Here is a 25,028-nt window from a genome sequence, read left to right as displayed (position 1 = left end):
ATGAGAAGGGATTGTTCTCAGGGAGCAAGGGAATGAGCTGAAGCAAAAAGGATCTCCATGGGAGCACAAAGCTCTTCCTAAGCCCTTTGGCACAGCAAAGTGTCACACCAGTCTGTCCCTTTTAAAAAGGACTTTTTAGCTTTTAAAAAAATTGCCAAAGTTCGGGTGGGGGAGAAAAGCAGTGGAAAAAGGTGTGTTTTGCAAGGTAGGAATCACAAAAGCAAAATTTACCTTGCACGAGGTACAAGGGTATTTACTCTTTGCAGCACTCAAGCCTTTCCTTAAACTAATCCCTTAAAAATCCAGTGCTCTCTAGACCTGTCAAGCTTCTCATTGTTCAGTCTTGGAGTTCCTGCTGCAGAAGGAGAAACCATGTTCCCAAGGCATTTTTGACAACAGTGCTCTTTTGCAGATACTTACTGGAAATTACTTTTAATTGATGAAATCTGTCCTCATCTCAGTCTAAGATTTGTATCTTATGATTTTAACAAAAGAGTTCTAGGGTAAAGCAGCTGGAATAATAAAAGGGGAGATTAACCCAGAAAAAAGTAGAAATAAAAGCCAGGAGAGAATAAATGAGAGTAGCAGTGAAAAGCTTTTAACAGAATATTTTCAGGGTGAACTCAGCTGGGCTTCTACCTGGATTTACTGTAACGTGACTGCACTTATTGTTAGAACAGATTTATTGGGTTTATTGCTGGCTTTCCTAAGAAGCCAATCAGAAATGATGGCATCTCATATTCCCCAAGGGAAGTGTGTGTCCAGCTCCATCTGCAGCAGCAAAATCTGCTCAGCAATATCCTACGTCTTCCACAGAGTTTGTCTTTGACATTAAACCAGGCTGTAACTACCACAGCACCAATGCCCTGAGGACTTTGCCTTGGATTAACCACCTGGAACCCTTTACTTGGAGTAGGGATTCCTCTGCCCTGCTGGCAACTGGGAAGTCTAGAGAAGGCTGAGGTTAAATTCCCTTCCTTTTATTAGAAATCCCCAGAAGTTGCCTTCCAGGTACTGCAGGATGCCATGAGGATGCACAACACATCAGCTGGTAACTCACAGCACGGTTAAACTCTTCCCAGAACAGTGGCCAGGAAACCCTTCCACTGCCATGGGGCTTTATTTTCCCCCTTGCATCTTACCAGATTATTGTGTTTTCCACAGCCCTAGGGAAAAAGGAGCTGGAGGCTCTGCTGCAGGATTCCAGGAAGCCTGAAGCTGTGGAAGGAAGTGTGAGACTGAGCAGGGTGTGGGATTCTGGGGATGCCTAACTGTGAAAAACTGACAGGAGACATCATCCCAGCATCCAGTGTACCCAGCACAGCAGTCCCAGCAGCCTGGGAAAGAACTAAAAAGGGAGGAAGGGAGATACCTGGACATAACAGGAATACAGTCATACCAGAAATAAGGAAATTCATCGCTTTGCCTCTTTAATTAAAACCCAAAGCCATCCATACATGAACTTGTTAGCAACACAATCCACCGATGCTGAGACTGTGGCAGCTCCCAAAAGCGCAGGTCAAAAGTCTAATTTGCCTACTTAGTCATTTTCTTACATATCAAAATAAGCATCAAATATACCCACTTGATTATGGAAATATGGGAGAGCACACCACATAATGGTCTAGCAAGAGTCACTGTACAGTACATCACTGGCAACTTGAGTGCTTAAAAACCAAACCAACCCCCCCAAAAAAACCCAAACCTCAACAAACCAAAATACCTCCCAAACCTCCCAAATTCTGTCTTACATCTCTGCCTTTCTTTGGTGCTTCCCCATGATGGTCACAGGTTATTTGTGCAGTCTGACAGGTGGTCACTAAGGATGTCAAGGCTATCAGACTGTTCTCAAGATATTTTTCCATCTCTTCCTGTTCCAAGGGGGGAAATTCTCTCTTCTCATGCTAGAAATCTCTCCCTCTCCAGACAGAGGTACTGCAGTTAGTTTATCTTGACAGCTACAGGGAAGAGACAGCGTAAGACATCAGTGATGGAAGTTCAGAATTCAGGATGTGGGTGTTGCTTGGGGGAATAAATCCAGTAATTGAGTTGTGATATTTGGTGAAGATTTGGTGGTATAAAATTGTTCCTGCATTTTTAGGACAAGAGACTAACAACCCTCCCCTCACCAAAACTCAATCAGCAGAAGTTTGCTCCCACTACCACAGATGTGTGTTTTATCCTACAGAAATGTATTTTGAATATTGTGCTGTATTTACTGGGGGATCTGTTTGGATAAAGCAATTTACTGTGGATTTATAAGGTGTTGAGAATTAATACCACTCCGGACTAAAGCATGACTCCCTACAGTGCACTGAATCCTCAACCAATTCCAGCTACACCCTGATTAAGTAAAGAGATTCTCAAGTACAGCACAAAGCAGCAGAGCTGCACAACAGCACATGCAATATCTGTTCTAACACTTCCATCAGTCAAGGATAATTTAAAGATGATCCTCTGCAGCAAAGGCTTTCCATCACTTGTAAAGATTAAATTCTATCAGCAAAACCCACTCCAACAGAAACAAGTTTCTCCAGTTCTCAGAAGTTAACAAGCATTTTCCTGGCACAAGGTATTTTTCCATAAATGTAAAAGCTGATTTCCTAGACGTTAGAACAAGATCTTAATTCTTAATGTTGCCTTAACTCATTACCCAATCCCAGGACAAACACCAGCCTCGTCCAAAAGCTCAAAAGCACTGTAAAAACCTGAAGTTATGCTCTCAAACCAACACAATTCCTCTTCAGAAATACAAGATGCAGTAGTTACAAACAGTCCATTTATTGGGTTTTAAACTACGTACACAATTGAAATCATAGTTTGGCACTACGCTATACAGTGGTTACATCTGTGTGCTGACACTCCTTAAATACTGCCCCAGGAGCACTGCTGTGCTTGGAAGTTTGGGATGAGCCACACAAAGGTCTCAGTGCTCCTGGGGGGTTTTGCATGAAAGATGAAACACACATCAGTTTATGAGTTATTTCCATGTAGCTCACATTCTATGAATGGATCACACCAGAATATGTGATGTCAGCATTAAGAAATGGCCACACGTGTTGCAGTAAAATCTGAATGAGACAGTCATGAGATACAGGAAAAGCAAAACAAACCCTCTCAGACACAGAGATATTCTGTTAAAGAAAATAATTTAAAAAACTAAGAATGGCATTTGTTTTGATACAAAAGCCAGAACCACTACCGTATTAACATCTAAGTATGAATCTTTACAAATTAATCTCACAATGGTGTTATGTAAAAGGTTGCAAACTGTACAATGTTTTGTCAAAGCAATGCCTCTACAATTTATACAGTCTTTTACAACTATGTAACACATATTAAACAGCTTGTTAAACAGCCAATTGATACCAGTCTCTTAACAAAGTTGCAAGCAAAAAAACAGAGCTTCCACAATCTTCAAACGAGATATGCTTGCTCAATCTTCAGGAGAATACACTGTCAAAAACTGCCTTTCCACACTGTGCATACATTTCATTCCGTGAATTCAACCACCACTAACAGTCCATCATTTCCTATCTGTGGGCTCTAATTACATGGAAACACCCATTTCCCCCTTAAAAATATGCAGAGAATCATACATTTTTTTATTCCACACGGCATCAAGACACCCCCAAAGGTCTGGCCAGGCAGCAGGAGCTGCCCATGCTGCATCCTGCCACCTCTGCACAGAGCTCAGCTATTTACATTTGCACAAGGGAGAGAATACAAAAAGGCAATGCTGCCCTGAGGTGGACTGGATGGTACTCAAATCCCAGTAGTGAAAAATAAAACTCTGAGGAAGGCTGGCTCCCAGGGTTGTGTATGGACTGGGGGAGAAGTTGCATCGGCAGAATTGGAGAGCTCCACTAAGAAAATTCCAGTTTGTGGCACTCTCTGGTTCTGCATATCCTTAATGTTGGGAACGGGGCAGAAGAAGGGGGTGAGGGATGTGCAGTGTAGGTCACTGTGTGCAAGGAAGCAGAAACAAGACTGATGTGTGATGCAGGCCAAGGAGAATGGTCTTGCCATGGACTCATGATCAGGCCCCGCAGGCGCAGCCTCAGGGCTCCCTCGGCTGCTCCCTGGGGAGGTGAAATTCCTTTTGAATAGAATACATTTGTATTTAAAAGTGGTTTTGATTAGGCATCAGGATTTCCAGCACAAAGTTCTCTACATGATCAATTTCTTTTGAGTTTCCTTTATTTCGCAGAAAAATTCCTACATCCTCATTTTCCCCAGGGGAAACCTGAAAAGAAAGAAGAAAGAGTTCAAAACACAAATACTGCCTCATGCTCTTGTTTATTTGAAGAGATAAAATTAAAGCTTCTTTTGGAATACTTTCACAAAACATCACAATACAATAGAGATGGGAATCTTGTAGTGTAACAAAGAGAAACCCCAGGAATGGATTCACTCTTTGGGGACATGCCTGTGTGAAGAGCCCTGGCAGCAAAGCCAGAGTGTGGAAGAGGAAACCAAATGGTAGCAGCCATTCCCCATCCTGAGATGTAGGTGATAGCCTGGACTGGGTGGTGCAGAGTCCTCAGAGGCATCAGAAGTACAAAGCAGCACTTCAGGGGCACTGCCAGGGATTTAAAAGGCAGCCAACTGATCGAAAATTGAGAAAAGGAACATCAATATTCAAGAAAAGAAATGTAAATGTCGTAGCAAAGCACAGAGATGCACAGAAAGATGAGCAATATTTAAAATACTTAACCAAAATAAATCTGACCAAAACCACTGGAGGAGGCAAGGGCCAGAAATTTGACTGCAGCATTTTCCCTGTGGTTAAGGATTCTTCCCAACTCTGGAGTAGGATTCCTAAGAGTGAAGCTTATGACAAAACCCATCAGCTGACCCACCTATGCATAATAGCAGGGTGAAACCAGGAGGTCAGTGAGCACCAGGAGCTGGTCATCTGTGAACTGCTGCTTGTGCTCCTGCCAGTTGTCGTGGTGGGTCCTCCGGAAATTGGACAGCGTTTTCTTCACAGTCATCTGCCAGCACAATTGGGATGGAGCTCTGTCAGTCAGGGACCCCAGCTCCACACCAAAACAAATGTTGGATACAACAAACACAATTGCTCAGTACCACCAAGGGCTGGAGCAGACCCAGAGGACAGGAGGGCTCTGGGGAATTCAGCCCAGGATTTTAATTTTCACAGTTATGGTTAGTCTTTTGATCAGGGTTATGACTAACATTCTCATAAAAAGGATTCCTGGACCTAACAATTTTGAGCTGGGAAACATTTAGAGATTCTTACAAAATAAAAGCCAAGTGTTTTTCCCCCACTGCCTTTTCCTTGGCTGTTTCAAAAGGGTGGTTTTGGTCTGAAAACATCAAAGGAGTTCTTCATCTCACTACTCTGGCTAAAACAGCCACAGTCAACAAAACCCAACAGACAGGACAAAACAGTAAGAGTTAAAGGCAATTATTTATTTAAAAACTTATTTCTAGGGCAGCTCATAACACTTCATTTTAAAAATTCCAGACTTGATGTTTTGGTTCAGGTTGATGTTTCCTAGAATGGCATGCACAAAAGGGACATCTTTAATGAAAAAAACCCACTCCCTCATTATAAATACAGTTCTTGCAGCTTTCAATTTAATGCTTTACGTTTGAAAGTAAGGACAGATCAACCACAAAAAATACTTAAAAGCGGGTCATGCTTTAAAACTATTAATTTAGTAAAAAGCAGTAGAAATTAAACTTTTTAATAGGTTCCTATGCTTTTCTAGGAAAAGAGAACTAAGAATGGGTCACAGGTATTCAGCTGTGTTCTGAAACAGAGAACTGCTGCATTTTTACCTCAATAGGCTGGGGATCATTGAGGTGGGCACTGAGATCCATGAGGAGCTGTGGCATCCAGGTGGGCACATCATAGGGACTGGACAGGATACAGGCGCTGAGCCCCAGGACGCCAGCATGGCGCTTCACCAAGTCTGCAAAAACAGGGCATCAACCCACATCATTAAAGAAAATCAGCAACGAACCCTCTGGCACTGCAGAGACCTCCAGCTCTGTAGAAATCCAGAGTTCTACAGGCACAAACTTATGAACTTCCAGATTGATTCTGCTTCTTACTCAGAATCCCAGATTCATTCTCGTACCTTTAATTTTTTACACCTTCTTCCAACAGGAATCAATCTGCAACTGCTGGACACTTTATAAACATGTCAAATGAGCTTCCCTCTCTTAAAGAAACCAATGAGTAACTCATGAATGACATATCCATGTTCCCTCTTTCTGTTAACAATTCAAAGTGTTTTCTGAAATCCCACAACTACTGGAGAATATGGAAAGCCAAACTTCTGGGTCAAATGACTATGACTCAGATGCACTAAACGCCCATGCAGAAGCCAAAGTTCCAAATCAGGGTTAACTAAGGGGGATTTTGTTCTGGTTTGTTTTTTGGTTGGTTGGTTTGTGTTTGTTGGTTTTTTTGGGTTTTTTTAGGGAAAAAAAAAAACCCACACGGCTAACAAATAGAAGCTAAGGTGGGGAAGGAGTGAAACCACGTTGCGACAGCCAAGGAACCTTTTTTATTGAGGAACTTGCTATCCCTCATCATCTGCATCCTTATTTCTGTGAACTGGAAAAACCTCTTTAATGTTAATTCTAGGAGAGTAAGAAATTAATTTAACACAGGAATACATAATAGAAATAGTCGCCTTTGCTGTGTATTCTTACAATTTATGTTGCACATCAAATTCTATGGCAGTCTATGTTACCCAAAACACTGACTTCTTCCTGCGCTGCTTTCTTACCCCCAGAAGAAACTGTGTCTCCCACTGAGGCCAGGTCTCTCTTCCTTTTCTTGGGGAGCCTCATCTTGCAGAGCTGCTCGAAATGAGTCTGCATGGGCCTGTCCATGGTGAGGAAGTTGCACTGCAGGAGCCCGCTGAGCGTGGTGGCAGCCATCTCCCTCACCTGGGCACAGGTGGAACAGAACACAATTTATTTATGCCATTACTGCCCTTTTAAGCCCACCCAACTAACCCAAGTGGGCAGATCTTGCTCAGCAAAAGCTTTTAAAGTATTATCCTGCTATTAGTAGTTTATTAGATGGCTCTTTAAAATTAAAAAACATGCTTTGCTGTAATACAGAACTACGGTCAGAAAAATTGCCATAAAGTGAACTGCTACACAAGCAAATAATGTAATTTAACTCCATTGTCAATAGAGAAGCTTTAGAAAGTTCAGAAACAAATGCTGACTAAGACTAAATAATCGACCTGCTTCACAAAATTCCTAACAAGCTCTATATTGACATCAGTTTTAAAGTGGGCTTTATTCAAAAGCATTTAGTTTTTCCCCTGACAAAAGCAGAAGAGCTTTTCCAAGAAAAGGCAGGAGGAATGTTCCAGAGACTCAGCTAATTCTGTTCTACCCATAGCACAAGAATTCTTTGAAAGACACAACAGATGCTGGATTAATAAGCCATATAATGAACTTCATGATCAACAACTCAGTTCTGTAATGCTCCAGCATGATAGACTTCTTGTCTCAAGTACCAGATCTCTGCACAACATGAATAAAACCAGAAAACCAGGTTGAAAAAATATTCTTCTTAAGGGTAAGACAGAAACCCCAAAGAACAAGACTAAACTTAGCTTTCATCTAATTGCCATGCCATTCAAAATACAGATCTCCTTTTCCATTCCTTTTAAACCAGCCACAGCACCTTGTTAGTGAATTCTGAGTAGAGACAACTCATCCTTGCTTTTAAAAACAAGTGACTAACCTATCAGTATTACTAATTTCTCTCATCTCCTCAAATCTCCCAAAGCCAGGAAGTTACAGACACGTAAAACTGTATTTATACTGGGAGTCCCTCCAAAACTCCCACTTTCCATAATTACATTCTGACAAAAGCCTCCCAACATTTACAAACTTGCAAACCGAATCAACTGGTTGAGATGCTGCCACCAGATTTTTGATAGGTACATTCTGTCACAGGTAACTGCAAACAGAACATTTGTCTCTGTGGAGCACAAACACCTCCCAGTGCTCTGAATCCAATGCAGCAGATTATAATAATAAATCACATCCTTGAACACAATGTTCTGAGCATCACAAAGCCATAAGTACAGCTGCAAGAGCTGCAATAATTAAACAGAGGAAGTTCAAATAAGCTCTTGAGACTCCAGCCCATTCCATTTAAATTTCTACAAGGTACTATTCTAACCTGATCTACTTTGCTGATAGTGAAGAAGAGTGAGGTGAGAGGCTGGCAGTGTTGTTTATCAGCAGTTTGTGAGTCCCTGAAGAGCTAAGCTATTAAATGAGACACGATGTGCTAATACAAGAGCCAGACAGAAAGCAGCTTGGCTGGGAAGTGAGCGAGCTCCCAGGAGAGCTGGGCTCATTTACATCTCTACTCCCTAGATTACAACCACTTTAATTTCTACATTAATCACCCAGCTAGAAGGAACACTTTGCTGTGAGGAGCACCTGGAAGCAAAGCCTTTAAAATCATTCACAAAGCAGCTGATCACTCACCACCTCTGGCACTAGGTAATTTATAAATGATCACACTCATGATGAAATACAAAATATAAAAACAAAGCACTATGGGGTTTGGGTTTTTTTGGTCAGAAGGGACTGATCACAGTCTATAAAAGTGCAATAATACAAGAACAAAACCACTCAACAGCACCAGCCAAACCCAACAGCAGAAGCTGCAAGTGGCTACTTAAACAGAGAGAAAATACTCTAATTCCTAAACTGCATTCTAAATTCTTAAGCTGCAGTGTAATATGAAAAATACTTATCATGACATGAGTACTGTGCATATTAAAATAATCATCAAGTCTGGCCCTTTGTATCAAAATAAGCAAAAAACCAGAAGTATCTTAAAATCCAGGAACCAAAACCTCAGTTCTATAGAGCAAAGACACCAAATCCTAGTCAAAGATAATGATCCTTATCTTAAAAACCCAGCATCCAAAAGCTACACAGGAATTACTCAGCAGGATACTGCATCTTGTCAGTTATTACCAAGAAAGAACAAGATTACTTTTCAGAGAAAAGTGAAAGCTTCCATGGCAACAGCATGATCCAGATTGGTCAGGAACACAGGTAGGCTTTTTGGATTTGCACCTCTGCAGTGCAGAGGGATAATTTGGTACATTTAAAGTAACTGGATAAATTGCATTCAAGTGAATAAAAGGTATTTTTCAAAATGGTGTGAGATTATGAGGTAAGTGTTCTGACAAACAACTTCTGTAGGATTGCAAGGTGATGCAGAATCTTTCTTCTAGAAGGAAAAAAGCATCCAAAAGTAGGATTTCATTGATATTTGCCAACTGCACAAACACCAGGGAAAATGATGGTGCAGGGGAGATAGGCCAGGCAGGAGGTTAACTCTAAAGATTCTTCACTTTGCTTAAACATAACTTAAATTCACATAACTTAATGCAAGCCCCTCAGTTCTAGGTAGTTCTTGATGTAAATATAAAGAGCATTTTTGTCATTAATATGATATTATTAGATGTGAGGCAGACTTATAGAGTAATAAATAGTGGTTTTACACACTTTTCGCACAGGAATGGATTTGACCTTGGATGCTGAATTTTCCTACCAACAGACATTTATAGTGGAATTAAAAATATCCCTGTTTCATGCACTGAAACCAAGCTCCAAGCGATGCACATTCCGTGAAAAAGTAGGAAAAAGCAGAGGCAACGGAACTTTAAAAAAAATCACTAATGGAGAATTTAATTACCAACTATTTTCCTGGAATGAATATGAAAGAAACAAATCCTATAAAGCTAATTTTCAAAGCAGGAAGAATGCTGAGCTAGAAACACCTCCTGAATTAATTTACATGTTGGCTTCTCCACAAAAGTTGACAAAGGCAAGAAACAGTGGTGTGAAAGCAGTGCAGAGAAGGCATCACTTGCCTCGAGCTGTTCATCTTCCAGGAGTTTTATCACCAGCCACCTGATGTCATTGACTGCCTCGCTGTTGTTGAGGAAGATGAAGAGATTGTAGAACACCATGGTCTGGAGGTAGGTTAAGATGGTGTATCGGGCATGCCAAGAATTGCTTCTCGCTGTCTGCAGTGAAAAAAATAAGGTTGAGAAGGCAAAACTGTCAAAGAAAACAGGCCCTTAATGGAAAGTGAACAATATTTAAGAAAAAAGCTTCTGGGGGCAGTTACAAAGAACTTCCTTTATTCAGGTAGTTTTGTTTCATGCCCCTTTTATTCTCCAAAGGAGGCAGTTATGATTTAGGTAATAATTTTCACAGGCTTGACTTCCAAAGCAGATTGTTAACAGAAATATATTGTAAAACCCTAAAAAAATCATATTCAGGGGCAGTTCCTTAGCTGAACACTCATTCTGAAACTGCATTTTGAATTGTTATGCTCATGAGGAGATTTAAAGTGATCCACTACTGAACCAAATGTTAATATATCAAAATGCTGCTCAATTGGTTATCAAAAGTAAGTGGCTTAAATGTTAAACAAGATACACTTACTAAGTGTTTTAAAAAACACTTAAAATAAAGCTTTTCAGATCTAAATCAGTATATGATTTGCTTAGAATTGTAAGTGTTGTATACTCTTCTCTTAAATGAGAAGAAGCTTTAAGCTGTTTAGACCATACTCACTTGTTTTAGCACCTGAAGTACCAAAGGCACTTGCTGAGGATACAGCAAACCCTGAGACATCAAGGACAAACACATCTTAGCATCTCTTTTGAGCTCATCATAGCTGTTGTCGTTCTCCACGGGTGCAATCTAAATAAGAGCAGGGAGGGAACAAAACCCTGTTAGTAAATAAGCACTGGTGACAGCAAAATCCTCAAAACAAGCGTTATCTCATGAAAGGACAGCTGTCTAGGAAAAATACATTCAATATAATGCTGAAAGATTAGGTTAGCTGGAAAAACAATCAATATGACATTAAATATTCTCAGTAAATAATCAAGCTATCCAAAAGAGATTTTGGTTCTCCACTGCCATTCTCTAGGTATCAAACCCAATAATTTCATATTTTAGATCCAGATCCAAAACTGAGACAAAGCTTTACCAAGGTCACTTTCACCTCAATAAACCTTTCTTTTATGGTCACACAGATTACTGCTGGGTAATTTACTGATGTTTGTGCACTTTGGGCACACAAGTTTGGACTGTTTCAGAGAAGTAAGACTGGATGATACAGATTCCAAGAACACAAGAATCAGAGGAATAATAGGAGCTGCTTAGAAAGAATAGTGTAGTCAGGAAACAAAAGAAAGTAACTCAAGGTCCCTTAGAGAATCATGGAATGGTTTGGGTTGGAAGGGACCTGAAAGGTGATCCAGTTCCACCCCCCTGCCATGGGCAGGGGCACCTTGCACTAGAGCTGGTTGTTCAATACCACATGTAACCTGACCTTGGAATATTATAAATATATATAAATAAAATAACTTAGGTTTATATATACAATCCTTTTTAAATCAAACATAACCAATAAAGGAGAAACTAAAGGATGTACCTTGAAAAACAAGGGTAACAGCTGGAGTTGCTCCATGACAGCTGTAGAGAAAGATCGTCCTGCACTTGCCATCAACCACTTCAGAACTGTTTGAATAAAGAGAAACACTCACTGATTAAGAAGAAAAATACTAACAATTCTGCTACACAATTTGCAGACCTCAATAATCATGTGCTAAAATACCCCCCATTCCTTGACCTCCTTAACTCACTTGTTTTCAAGAGTTTAATGCCCTGAGTTCGCTCGTCTTGTTCACCGACTCCATTCTCTTCCATAACATGATTCTGGATTTCTTCATCTGCTTCCATGAGGGGTTTGAGGTTTTCAAGTATCCGGGTAGTAAATTCATGGACACGAGGAGATTTAGTTGCAGCAGTGTTCGGCAAGGAAACATCTATCATGAATATGTAGGTCAACACACTAAAAAAACAAACAAAGCCAGCAGGAACACACAGTGAGCACGACTCTTGTCCAGAGAACAGTGACCTGTGCACTCCAAATGATACAAGATCAATTGCATGACCTTTGAGGGTTAATACTTAAGAGAAAATTTCCTCTCATCTTCAGTTCAAAACCAAATGTCTCTTTTAAGAGCTTTGGAGATGTCAAACATAAAGGCAGACACATAAATTGGAGAGGCCCTGGCACAGGTTGCACAGAGAAGCTGTGGCTGCCCCAGGATCCCTGGAAGTGTCCAAGGCCAGACTGGACAGGGCTTGGAGCACCCTGAGATAGTGGAAGGTGTCCCTGCCCATGACAAGGAGTGGGACTGGATGAGCTTTAAGATCCCTCCCAATCCAAAACATCCTATGAAGAAAAGACAAATATAGAGAAGTCATCTGGAATTTCTGAAGCAAGTCTGTTCATTATTTATCTAATTTTTGTTACAAGCATTAATGCTTTTCAGGTTAATTATTTAGCTACCTAACTATCCAAATAAAATGAAGAGTTAAAACCCAGCATGAACTGCAGCAGACAACACTGACCTTCCTATTCTCTCTCGGACGTTCTTGTAGACCTGGGTGAGTTTGGGCTCCAGGTACTTGAGCAGCCTGTGCAGCAGCTCTGGCACTCTCCATTCCTGCTGGGCAAGGCCCCCTTGCAGCACATAAAGTCGGCTGGGAATCAGAACAGCTCATTTTTAGTCATACAGAACATTCCTCCTTCCCCAGTCCCCTCCAGACTTTGTTTGGGAATGTGCACAAGTTGTGTCAGTGCATCAGTGTCCTTCAATGAGCAAAGATGGGTAAAAATTGCCCAGTGAAACAACAGTACTGCAGCTCTGCCAGCCCCAAACCTTCCCTTCCTGTTAATTGAATTATATTAAAAAAAATTATCATGAAGAACCTGCCATTATGTGGGGAAAGCTAACTGGAAAGCACTGCCTTTGTTCTTCTCCCCTACAAGGCAGCTAGCACAGCATCCTGTCAATACAGCTTATACAGGCTTTATTTCCTACTCTAGTCAATCACAAAAGAACACTTCAAATTAATTTTACCAGGCATCTACAAATGATCCTCCTTCACCACTCAGTGGAGATTCCAACAGCAATTCAAACAACCAGTGCAGTTTCCTAGGATCTCTGCTCTCCTGGAAAAGAACAGGGAGCAGAGAAGTAAGTAAATAAGGGAGGTTTAAAATGTAAATAATGTATAAAATAAGGTATAAACAAGGAAAGTTTTGATAGGATTTTTTTGCATCCCTTGGGTTTATTTATTAAATAAGGGCAACATTCAGTATGAACCTCAATTGAAGAAAAACCCAATAAAACTATACACAGTTTTAATTAATTGGTAAATATAATCAGAATAGAAGGAATTTTAGCTTAATTTTTGAGATATCTGAATAACCATGCCTGAATTTTGCTAATTAGGGTTCTGGCTGACAAACTACACTGAGTTCTGCTGAGTGATGTGGAAGAATTACGGACCCAAGATATCTGTGACCTATCACTGACCCTGCTGCACAGCACTGCAGCTCCCAGTTCACTGCAGGAATGTTAATCCACAGTGGATCCAGCTTTAGGAGACAAAAAATGGGATACTTACACAGGAGGTGGCAATGCAGGTGCCCCAGTCATTGTATGTTTCCACTGTGATGTTGGATAAAGCTGTTCGAAGCAATGGACACAGAAGCTTCCAAAGTTTTTCCACCTGCCCAGCAAAAACACAAGAGACAAGATTTTGCTATTTAAGGATCTCAAACCCAGTGCAGATATTAAAATGTCTTTATTTTTGTACTGATTCTCCCAGGACTATTTTTTGGCATAGACAGCTAGGTCTGAATTAAATAAATATTTAGCAGTCCAAGGTGGACATAAGGACTTATTTCTGTTGGAAATTATAAACCACATCAGCTTTGCCATCTCCTTAACAGCAAACCACTCCTAGTTTTAATACTGGAGCATTTTCCTAACACCTGGCAAGAACAGGCACCGAACCAAGCAATGAATTGTGCTCCAAGTATGGCAATCAACTTCTAATTGGGTTAGTAATTCAGAATTACTCTTTAACTTCCAAGAATGACTCAAAAGTACTGCTTCAGCACCTTCTCAAAAGTCCAGTGTTTAGAACCTCTTATGAGGCCAGCTATGATTTCAGCTAGACATCTCTGGGTGCTTTCGTGGGAGTCTGCGACCAGTTGCTCCAAGTGGGGCTGAAGAACTGGCAAAAAGGCATCATCAAAGTTTCTGAAAAGGCCCTGGAAAACAAGAGGGGAAAGGGTCTTCAGGAACTATCTAAAACACTGTCTTCCCAAGAACATCATAAAATTGTGAAACACTTGAGTTTGAATGTGCAGAATGTGAAATTACTTTGCTTTTCTAGAAGAGCATTATACACCAGTGTCCTTCAGACTATTACAATACTCTAAGTATGTTTCCCTAAGTAGTTAATCAGAAGAGAGGAGTCAACAAAATTACCCCGAGCAGCTTTAAAAATCAACATTTTGCAACAGTATGAGCCCAGCAGGCTGTGGCTTTTCCATGCTCTGAGAATTGTCTACAAAATGAGAGCAATTCAGTGATTGAAGTCTCCTTACCTTGAAGAGGCAAAATCTGCGAGGATTAAATTTGTCCTTTCCCTTTCTGTCTTCTAAAGACAAAAATTTTATTAACTGCTCAACAAACTTGGGATCAGAAAAGTGATCATATATAATTTGTTCTGCCTGTAACAGGAAGAAAAAAAAAGGATTAGCTTTGAGGTGTTTGCTTGTCACAGTGATATCCCAATCTTTACAAGTCCCATATTTCATTTAAATTCTCAAGGAAAGAGATGACTTAGTTATCCATTTCCCCCTTCATTTTATAGGAAATTATCACAACCCCTAAAAATTAGTCCTTCCCACTGTCATTAATGGTCTTGTTCTCAACTCTGATCATGACTTGAAAGGAAACAAGAAAGTGCTCATTAATACAATTATTCCACCATCCCTGAGAGAGAAGCAGCAATACATCAAAATAATAGAACTCCTTCTGGTATGCTGACACAATAAGAATTAGAAAAATACAATTAAAAGCATCTTGTGGCGATCTCCACAGTAATCTGTGGACAATATTAAAAGAAGAGAGAAGTACTATTAAAAAAACCCACAAACTTCCAACTCTTACCTCTGTCAGCTCATCTCTCCTTCGCCCTAGCTTTGGCTGCTGCTCAGCTGGAGCATAAACGGTCATAGTTCTGAATATTAAAAACAAAAGATAAGTAATAAAAAGTTAAACTAAAAAATAAAAATACACTAGCACATGTTGTTGCTTTCTATGCTGTTGTTTTCTATGTTCTCAATATTAAATATGCTCAACTCCAAAAGATCGAAACTTAAAGAAGCAAATTTACAACAGAATGAAGTTCGTTATTAAAGGTTTTGCTATAGAAGCAATCCAGAATTATTAGGGATAGAATACTCTACATATATCTCATTTCCAAAATGAATATTTCATTTTAACAGCAGCAGTTAAACAGCCACGTGGAATTTGTCCCTTTTTGTGCCTATAGCCCACATGGACAGAAATGGGCAGAAAAGAAATAATAAACAAAAACCCCCAAACCAACCAACACAAAACCCACCCAGAAATGGTAAAACAAGCAAGGAGCAAAAAGGACAAAATAAATTGCGCTTTTTTGTGGTTCAATCAAATTAAATACATATATATTAGAAAAATTAAAAATCATAATAAAACAGGATTTTATTTCCCACAGAATTTTTCCTGCTGACTCTCTCAACTCCACCTCAACGCTAATGCTACTCACTGGGGCCAGGTGTAATATCCCCAGTGCGTTTTCTCCACAAAACAGCAGGATTCCCAGGCTTCCTTGGTCTTTGGTAGGCTCTGGCTGTCGTAGTGCAGCCACTGGTTGTCAGCTCTGTCACCAGCCTGGATGCTGGAAGGCTTCAGGCTCCCACCTAATTCCAAGAGGAAAATAAAACTTAACATGTATAAAAATGATAAAAATATATGTAACGAATAAATAGGAGCCACACAAATTGTTCTCACAAATTACGAAGTTTTCAGAGAGCAAACAACTCCCAAAAGCAAAAAGAAAAACCCCAAACTGAAAAATTAACTTATTACTTATATTACTTCTATATCATATTTACCTATTTGCTTAGAACATTAACAACCAGGGAGAAAATAAAAGCTCCTGATTCTATGTTTAATTTAACTAGAAGGCTTTAAAAAACATTTTAGGATAAATGTAAGATATGTCTTATATTAAATAAAACATACTTATTTCGTAAGGGCAGATGGGCACTTTCTTGTGTGTTCTCTTAAGCTGCTTGAGAATCCCAGCCACAGCTGAGATGGCCACCTAAAGGAAAGTAAAAAATAGGCATTAATGTATTCATTCCATACATTTCCCTCAGAATGATGTGGCTCATCATCCCTGAAAAGTCAGTGAAAACTGGAGTGAACCCATAAGGAAATAATCCTGGTTATTTCAGGGGATAGAGGACGTGCATCACTTTATAGGCCAGAAAACCCTCACTGAAAATTTTGTTCTAATAATTTGAATTTAATATTAATAAATTTTTTGAGAAAAGGAGGTTTGTTTTGAGCCTCACTGAGGCAGCAACAGAACAAGCAAAACACTTCGATAGTTCCCTTCAAATAGCAAACTGCAGGTGGGAAAAGCAGCCATCTGCAAAGGAAATTCTGCAAAAGAACTCTGAAATAAATAAGGACTCAGCCCATCCCACATCTTCACAGTTTACAGATTTACACATGTCACGCTACAGTCCTGCCACGACTGCCATTTCTCGGATTGGGAATTTTGTACACGTGCGTGGCTGGAAGGAGGAGGAAGGAGTTCCACCTCAGTTTTTGTGCTTTATCTCAGCGAAACCCCATAAGCACCTGATGTAAAGCCTAAAGACCTGTAGACCCAAAGGAAATCCTTCAGCTGGGCTCACCTTCCGAACCACAATTGCATCATGGTTGAGACACTGTACGAAGAATTTTATGGCACGGGCGGGCAGGATTCTGTCATCCCTCAGGAGCAGGGACAGGAAGCCAATGCTTATGTGCTCAAACTTCCAGGGCCTGAAAAAAACCCAATATTCAAAACAGAGTGTAAATCCCGAAGTTTATCTACTGGTTTTACTCAGAAGTTATTACATGTATAAAGATTATGTAAATATGTAAATTAATGGCACTGCTGTAATCAAGAAGCTTAACTCATTTGGGGAAACCCCCACTGTTCTGGGAACACACAGGTGTAAAAATATAAAATCCATGGTGTAAAATACCTATAGGGATAGATATTCTTTTAAAAGTTTTTAAACACAAATATAGGAACAACTAGAATCTATTCTGCTATCAGTTTTACAGACAGAACCAGTGCTTTTTTAATTAAAAAAATATTAAAACCCTCAGTAACAGGCCAGACTAATTAAGGAAAATGCTTAACTCCAAGACGTGATGCCTTATATTAACATGGATATTGATCCATGCAACGACCTCCAACCCACCCCAGAAAAAGGCTTTCCATGCACAAAAAGGGGGACTTACAGATTTCTCTGTTCCACACAGTCCAGCAGCATGTTGACCAAATTTTCATAGTTCCTAAGAGAAACAGAGGGAGGTATCAACCACATGGTACTGAGAGATCCATTGAAAAACAGATGAAAATTTCCTCAACAGGAGGTATGTGAAGGTGAAAAGGAAGAGGCAAAGAGGAAATAGAAGTGTAGACAGAAGATGTAGCCCAACAGTCCTTGGACATTTGGGATTTTTCAGTTTAGCCACTTTGGATGATGACATTTAATGTGCATTCAAGGGAGCTGAACTCACCTCAGAGCCTCAGCGTTCTTCTCCTTCTGTCGCTGAATTCCTAACTGAATTTCCTCTGATCCCAGGGCTGGGAACTCTGAACTTGACTGTCCTGATTTCTGCAGCAGAACAGCCACCTCCATGCATTTCTCCGGAACCTGTTGATGGACAGTGCAAAGATTTGGGACTTGAACTCCCAAGTTTTTAGTGTCTCTGCTTTGGAATCAGCAGAGTACACAATTTCCTTGTCCATACAAACAAGCCTGAACACCAAGGAATTGGTCACTCACTGCAAAATCCAGTCCAATGGTTTCATACTGCCGATGGATTTTCTCTGCTAGGTCATCAAAGAGTCGGACTATGGATGGTTTTTCCAAGGACATGGCTTTGCTAAGCCCAGAAGAAACAATTGCTGGCCACGTCTGTGCTATACAATCCCAGTCATGCAGATTGGCCAAGCACACCCCGCTGTGATTCCCAAGAAGACAATATAAGGCACCCTGTGGAATGGAAGACAGAGTTTGGGAAGGTTAAAGCTCGACTCATCCATTATACTGACATATGCACACACCCACACAGAATAAAAACTCAGCTGAAGCTACCAAATCATTAAAATGTCCATAAACATTCAACCTCAGTGTCAAATTACTGAAGATTCTGAACTGAGTCCTCTTCATTTAATGAGACTGGAAGCCCTGCCAATTAATTTATCCACAGATTGACTGCCTGATTTCTCAATTATGGTAGAGGAGATGATTCACAACTGCTTCACCTTGACTACAGCTTCTCAATTTCCACTCCATAACTTAAAAATAAGTGCTAACTCACATTTTGGTAATACCTGAGCACACAGGGAACATATTTAAACACAGTATTTCTCTTGAAAATAGATCTAACACAAATAATTCCTTATACCAGTTATGCCTATTAGCCATGAAAATATCAGTCATGCTGATAAACAAGCAAATCCCACTTTCCCCATTAAAAATTCTCATGTAAAAACACTTTCAAAAGATAGCCACAAATCCAAGTTAATGAGGCAGTACTTTAAATTGCTTCTGAGTGACATCTTGCCGGTCTGGACGCAGGAATTCCAGAACTAAGGGAATGATATCTCTGCAACAGAAATTGTAGGTTCCCAGAGCTGTGAAGAATGCTTGCTGAGCTTTACTTCTGACCTGAAACAAAAAATTTACTAGATAAAAAAAAATCTTCATCCATTTCAGTTACTTCATGCATGAAGTTTTTATCACGTATTTGTGCACAGAAACAAAATTATTTGTGGAAGGTTGTTAACACCCCACTCTGTTTATAAAAATCTACTTCTTGCTTCTGGTATTTACAGGAGAACAGCTACAAAGTTACACAAGATTCTTTATGTTGCCAGAAACCAGGTGTTTTTAAGATAATTTGAAAAGCAAACAGCCAGAACAACATATTTAGGATGTAGAATCACTTGAAGAGACCAAGAAAATACTCCATAAATCTCAGTTTAAAAGGGGCTACTCCTTACCTGGCCGTAAGAACTCGTGGACAAACACAGAAGATCCCTGATCATCTCCTGGTGGGAAGTTTTGTATTCACAGCCTTCCATCGTCAGAGTTCTCAGCTGAATTCATAGGGAGGACAAAGAAAGGACAGATTGTTTTTACATTTCACACATATAAAAACACCAGTGCACGGATATTGTTATGATGACATTTAGCTAACTATGCAAAGCAGCTTTTCAAGCAAATTAGTGAGGATTGAAGGGGAAGAAATACCTCATGCTGCAGCATAACTCTGTCGATCAGCAAGGCTCTGATGTGCTGTTTCTTTCCTTGAAGCTGTAAAAAAAGGCATCCCTTGGTTTAGATTTCAGTGTCAGATCTGCAACAGAGGAACCAAAGCTTCACAAAACCAAGTCACTGACCCTGTTCTCCATTGATTTTTTCACTAGATTGAAGCTTTTCCATCGTGAATCAAACTCATGTTTGTGAGACCCTTGGAACTGCAAAACATCACCGATAATCTGTGGAAAGAAAGAGAGGATAAGAGTGATTGTTTTAAAAACAAGTCATCTTGCCTAAGTTTTATAAATGTAACACATACCTTGATTATTAGAAACAAAGACTTGGTATCGTCTTCTGAGTTATCAAGAATGTAACCTGGAATTGGGAGAAATGAAATGTTTAATTAGACAGGAAAAGAGCTTTAAAAATTAGCAATAATTTTGTTTCTGCAAAGCTTAACTTTCAGCATTATAGGCAAAGTAAACAATACAATTTCTTCATCTATAAAATCCTACTGAAGTATGACAGGGTTTTAGTTACAGGAGTGATCAAACTTACGCAGCAATTTCCTTGTAACCCTTGCAATTGTTTCTCTGTAATTCTCCCTGGATAAATCTAAAGGAAAACATTTTCTGTTAATAATACAACAGCATAAAAAGCAATTTATTGTGGAGCAGACAATTCAGAACTGCCAGTATGCACTACTATAAAAATAACCATTTATATCTAAGGACATAGCTCTCATCAGTTTCTCACCTCAGCTGCTTGAGTTTTATAGGTACAGAACCTTTTTTATCTGCCTTGACAGTTGTTTTTATTTCTAAGTTCAGGCAGTTCACTTAGCATATGAGAATTGAGAACATACAGAGCTCCCCTCCCCAGGCAGATTGCCGCAGCAGATCCATATCTTGTGTATCACTGCTGAAAATAAAACTGTGTATACAGAGAACTCTGTTTTTGGTCACAAAAACTCATTTCTATGAAGAGAAGAATCAAAATTATGATCTCCAAAAGAACCCATTGCTTTTACAAAAAAAAAAAAAAACAAACCCAAAAAACCCCCACAAAAAACCAAAAACCCACAAAAAACAACAACAACAACAAAAACAACAACAACAACAAAAAAACAAACAAAAAACCACCCCACCAAAGCTTACCTGAACAGACAGGGATCTACTCACCATATTCAACACCAGTGTAAAGCTTTGTCTCTTCCAAAGACACCAGACTTGGGACTCTGCATGAAAACAAACTAAGTATTACTACACATTACAGAAATAATGAAGTCTTCATGCAGAGACATCTGGATTTAGTAATAGTATGTCTTAGTTCACATAATTATAAATTAGCCATCCATTTGGGGCAAACTTTGTCAGAGGCAGGGAGACCATAAGGACACCTTGAACCCAGAACTTTGATTTCCCAGTTAACAGAGCCTCATCAGTTCTATTAAAATGGCAGAAATTTGGTCTCTGTCAAACCTGTGAGCACACTCATTGAAACACACATGGCTCCCTGTTGTAGGGAAGGACAGGAGAATTTGAGTCCCTTCCTGACAAGTGAATTTTCCATACCTTAGTATTTACTATGAGCATTCCTAAAAGCAAGCTTCTAGCAGCAGTTGTGTGACTACAGCAGTAAGAAAGCACTAAAACCCAGCGTGAAGAAACATAATCACTGAGAATGTTTGGGATATAAAATAAATGCTACTTACAGATGAGCCACCCTTTCCCCTTTGAGAGGAGGCAGAATGTTCCCAGAGCCAATCAGGCAGTTGTGCACAATGGCAAGACACTGCTGCACATCATCTCTTAAACAAAGAGGAAAACCTGGTTACTTATCTGTTAATATCTTGAAAATACACACATGACAAACCACATGTATTTTGTGAAGTTTTATGAAAGTTTTTTCTTTAGTTGCATCAGTTCTAAACACAGGAGGAAGCATTGCAGAAATCAAGCCAGGCTTTTTTTGAGACATCCTAATTTGTTTACAAACTCCAATATTTAACCTAATTTTCTGGAAAACATGGGAGACTTGGCATTTCAAAACTGTGCAGGTAAGATAAACTAATGTGAAAATTGCTTCGAAGAATTTCATCTTAATCTCAGATAAAACCTATGAAATAACTCCTTACCCCCAGGCCAAGACAATTCCTTCCCTCCATGGGGAGGATGAGGGAATACTTTAGGAGTGAATATTTTACAGTCTGAAGAAAAATTAAAATGCAAAATGTGAGCAACTTCTTTTCCGTGTTACTTTAAGGAAAACTTGATGTTATCTCAGCTGAAGTAGGAGCTTTGGAAATCTTAAAATAACATCAAAGTGCAACATTACAGTACTTTCCTCTCAACTTTTGTACTGCCTGTGTGACTGGCAGTAACTACTAGGAATGGATACATGCAGCTTCTCCATCCTACCTGGACATTTCCAGCTCTCCAAGTGCATAGAGCTCCAGCCTGGTGAGCTCAGGCTGCAGGAACGTATCCAGCAAATAGAAAGCAAAGTTTATTTCCTCCGATGAAGGAACATGCCACTGGATGTCCAAGTTCCACAGGTCACCTGGTTTACCCCAGTCCTGCAGCAAATAAAGATGTTTCTTATTAATCAAGCTATTTGAACTGTGTTCTTAAAAAACCAGCATTTAATATTGTAAAAAAAGCCCCAAACACATGTGAACTAACTACTGCTATAAAGTAAAGTACTTATTCTGTCAATTCCAGGAAAAACACCACCACCATAAAAACAAATAGAAATCCCAATCCCATATATGTCTACACATACCTAAAAAATAACACATCTGAAAGCACTAAAAGGAAAAGGACTTCACAGGTCTAACTGAAATATAACTTCAGTATTCCTTTGACTGGATATAAATTCAGACACATTCTTAAGTACAACTCAGACTTTTCATACTCCCATAGAGAACAGCAAAATCATTGTGAGTTTTTTCAGTTACAGAGGAGGAATTTAAAATAATTGTGTGACTGCTGATTTTTTGGGGGTTTGTTGATTTGTTTGTTTTGTTGGGGGGTTTTGATGTTTGGCATTTAGGATATTTTTGTTCATTTTTAAATGATTAACTGGCCCAAATGGAAGTCCCCATCAGTTACAAAATTGGGCTAGCTTTCAGTAACAAGAGATTATCTGCAATTGGGAACTACATAAAAACGCTTTTCGGCAAAATGCAGTTGTATATTGAAAAAGGCCAGGTGAAAATTTCTGCCTTTAAACGGGAATATTGATAAATTGACCTCAAAGTCTTAACAGTAGAGCAGCATGTGACTTCTGACAGTTTCAGTAACTTTTAATATTGCCACTTCTGCTTTCATTTTATCTCAAGAGCATGGCAGAATAATTATTTGTCATTCTGCTGACCTGCAAAACATCACATCTCCTTGCTGTATATTAACTTATTGTAGTCATGCAATCATGGTAAAAGACACAGAACAAACCACTAGTAAGTCATATAAAACTACTCAAAACTATAGAACTACCTAAACAACAGTCAGTATTCATTTTTTGCAATCAATACACTTTAAATTAATTGTCATTTGCTCTATATTTCAAAGCCCAAAGCATCGCTTTCCATTGCTGTTACCACCGTCCAGAAATCTCCAAATAAAACCAGAGTGTATGACTTCTTTTAAAAAAAAATAATAACAACAACAAAAAAAGTCAAATCCTCTAATCCTAAATAAATGAAAATCCTTGCCTTGATAGGAAAGTATTCAGAAAGAGGCTTGTCAAAGCCACCTGGCACACTGCAGTACTCTGTGGGGTAGATAAGTGTAGCAGAACGAAGAAGATGGTGCAGTAGGTTACAAGACAGAATGTAACCCTGCTTACAGGTTAAGTGTAGCGTGCGCTGCAGTATCTTCCCAAACTGCTCCCTGTACAGCAGCAGCTTCTTGCCATCCACTCGAGTGATCTGCGGGCACAGAGAGACATTGCAAACATCACTCCGGTCCTGCAGGGCTGGACAGGGTCACACTGCTCAGCCCAGCTGGGCCAGGCTCCATTCTCCAGCTCACACTGAACTTGCACCTGAACCGATACTTCCACAAGCTGCTGGAAAAGTTTCAGTGATGCCATCTGCTTGACTCTGTCCTGAATTTTCTAGAAATACACTTTATTTTCTTAAATTAATTTAAAAATATTTCTATTTACCAAAAGCTTCTTATGTTTCACCCTGCATTGATCCCCCTTCTTTCACTCGCCCTCAGTAACTGCTTTAATTTCACTCCACGTGCAACACTGTTTATTTCCTAAAAAGAATAGCCACTCATGTTGCATTTGAAGTTAGGTAAAAACCAGAAGCTCTCCAGTGCCATTCATACAACATTTACATTGCTTTAATAGAAGTTTATTTTTTTTCTCCTTTCAGGGGCATTAAGCAGGATGCAGTGACACACACAAGCAGAAGAAGAACATTTTTGGGAATACCTCTGATAAAAGCTGAAGATTCCAGAGCAGCTCCTTATCTAGCTCTTCATCATGTAATACATCATCATCTAGAGGAACAAGGGATAAGCACTGCTGTCACCACACCGCAGCCAAGTTTTCCAAACAAGTTGCATCAGAATCCAGATACTTCCATCCCAAAATCTGACTCCCAACCCTCCAACACACACTGCACCCATGTCCAGCTGGAAGTCACTTTAGCCAGTGTACCATCCTGCAATTGAGCAATGTCTGGAGACACTTCAAACTGCCTCATTCTTAAGGAATCATGGTCTTGCAACCTGACAGGTTTTGGCCTTGAAATTACACAACTGTCATTTCAGGTTTTTTAGAGAGAATAATGGATTTGTCCATTGCTGAAATGAACTTGTGGAAAATACCCAGAAGTTTTAGATATTCTTTTCATGCTTAACAAAAATCAACCCAAAAGCAAGCCAGTAACACCGAAAATGTTAGAAACTTACTGCCTGTAAGGTGAGTTATGACGTTGCAGCAATGTGGTACAAAAAGCTTCAAGGACTCCTCGGGGCGGCACTGCAAACAGCACCACAAAAAGTCCATTTTAAAACAAAATATCTGAGGGAACTCAGCACACACACTGATAAACATCTAAGACTAGGGTGCATCCCAACTCCAATTCCAACCTATAGTCAGCCTGACTTCATGATTCTCAGTCAATAAAACCTAAATTTAACATAAATGGAAGACATATACTGTATGAATTATTGCTGAATATATATCCTGAAATATTGCTATATGCAACCAGCCAATTTTAGAAGACATAATATTAAGAGCCACCTGTATTGACACGAAAAAAATATAGCTATTACACAGGAAAAAGCAGCAGCATTAGCTATCTTATTTTTCAAAGAGGGAGTGAAGTTAAGAGGATTTTCTCTCACTTTTACTGCAGCTCGGCACATATCGGCAACCATTCGACCAGCAACTCTTGTCTCAAATATATTTGAAACAGCAAAGTTAAAAACCTTCTCCAAGGCAACCTAAAAATGAGGACAAAAATATGGAGGTTGCTTCTTAA

General features: G+C 39.6%; 1 protein-coding gene across 1 annotated transcript in view; it reads right to left on the bottom strand.

The window, feature by feature from the left end:
* Window positions 1–1,430: 1,430 nt before the first annotated feature.
* Window positions 1,431–25,028, bottom strand: part of PSME4 (proteasome activator subunit 4) — a 45,186-nt gene continuing 21,588 nt past the window's right edge. The window contains exons 15-47 of the mRNA XM_066177956.1: window positions 24,892–24,990; window positions 24,454–24,523; window positions 23,972–24,039; window positions 23,241–23,456; window positions 21,946–22,103; window positions 21,240–21,335; window positions 20,707–20,762; window positions 20,084–20,140; window positions 19,845–19,900; window positions 19,666–19,764; window positions 19,517–19,579; window positions 19,267–19,362; window positions 18,800–18,931; window positions 18,044–18,253; window positions 17,775–17,911; window positions 17,493–17,546; window positions 16,895–17,024; window positions 16,212–16,293; window positions 15,733–15,886; window positions 15,093–15,162; window positions 14,525–14,650; window positions 14,033–14,185; window positions 13,534–13,638; window positions 12,984–13,075; window positions 12,472–12,603; window positions 11,697–11,905; window positions 11,486–11,571; window positions 10,618–10,746; window positions 9,906–10,061; window positions 6,768–6,930; window positions 5,809–5,942; window positions 4,863–4,997; window positions 1,431–4,246 (exon numbers count right to left, since the gene is read on the bottom strand). Of these exons, the coding sequence (XP_066034053.1) occupies window positions 4,863–4,997; window positions 5,809–5,942; window positions 6,768–6,930; window positions 9,906–10,061; window positions 10,618–10,746; window positions 11,486–11,571; window positions 11,697–11,905; window positions 12,472–12,603; window positions 12,984–13,075; window positions 13,534–13,638; window positions 14,033–14,185; window positions 14,525–14,650; window positions 15,093–15,162; window positions 15,733–15,886; window positions 16,212–16,293; window positions 16,895–17,024; window positions 17,493–17,546; window positions 17,775–17,911; window positions 18,044–18,253; window positions 18,800–18,931; window positions 19,267–19,362; window positions 19,517–19,579; window positions 19,666–19,764; window positions 19,845–19,900; window positions 20,084–20,140; window positions 20,707–20,762; window positions 21,240–21,335; window positions 21,946–22,103; window positions 23,241–23,456; window positions 23,972–24,039; window positions 24,454–24,523; window positions 24,892–24,990 (3,723 nt within the window). The 3' untranslated portion in view covers window positions 1,431–4,246. The remainder of the gene's footprint in view (window positions 4,247–4,862; window positions 4,998–5,808; window positions 5,943–6,767; window positions 6,931–9,905; window positions 10,062–10,617; window positions 10,747–11,485; window positions 11,572–11,696; window positions 11,906–12,471; window positions 12,604–12,983; window positions 13,076–13,533; window positions 13,639–14,032; window positions 14,186–14,524; window positions 14,651–15,092; window positions 15,163–15,732; window positions 15,887–16,211; window positions 16,294–16,894; window positions 17,025–17,492; window positions 17,547–17,774; window positions 17,912–18,043; window positions 18,254–18,799; window positions 18,932–19,266; window positions 19,363–19,516; window positions 19,580–19,665; window positions 19,765–19,844; window positions 19,901–20,083; window positions 20,141–20,706; window positions 20,763–21,239; window positions 21,336–21,945; window positions 22,104–23,240; window positions 23,457–23,971; window positions 24,040–24,453; window positions 24,524–24,891; window positions 24,991–25,028) is intronic.

This window comes from Chamaea fasciata, unplaced genomic scaffold (assembly GCF_029207755.1).
Source record: "Chamaea fasciata isolate MVZ Bird 193981 ecotype frontalis unplaced genomic scaffold, bChaFas1.0.hap1 SCAF_3, whole genome shotgun sequence".
Lineage (NCBI taxonomy): Eukaryota > Metazoa > Chordata > Aves > Passeriformes > Sylviidae > Chamaea > Chamaea fasciata.
This window is presented reverse-complemented; position numbering and strand designations above follow the sequence as displayed.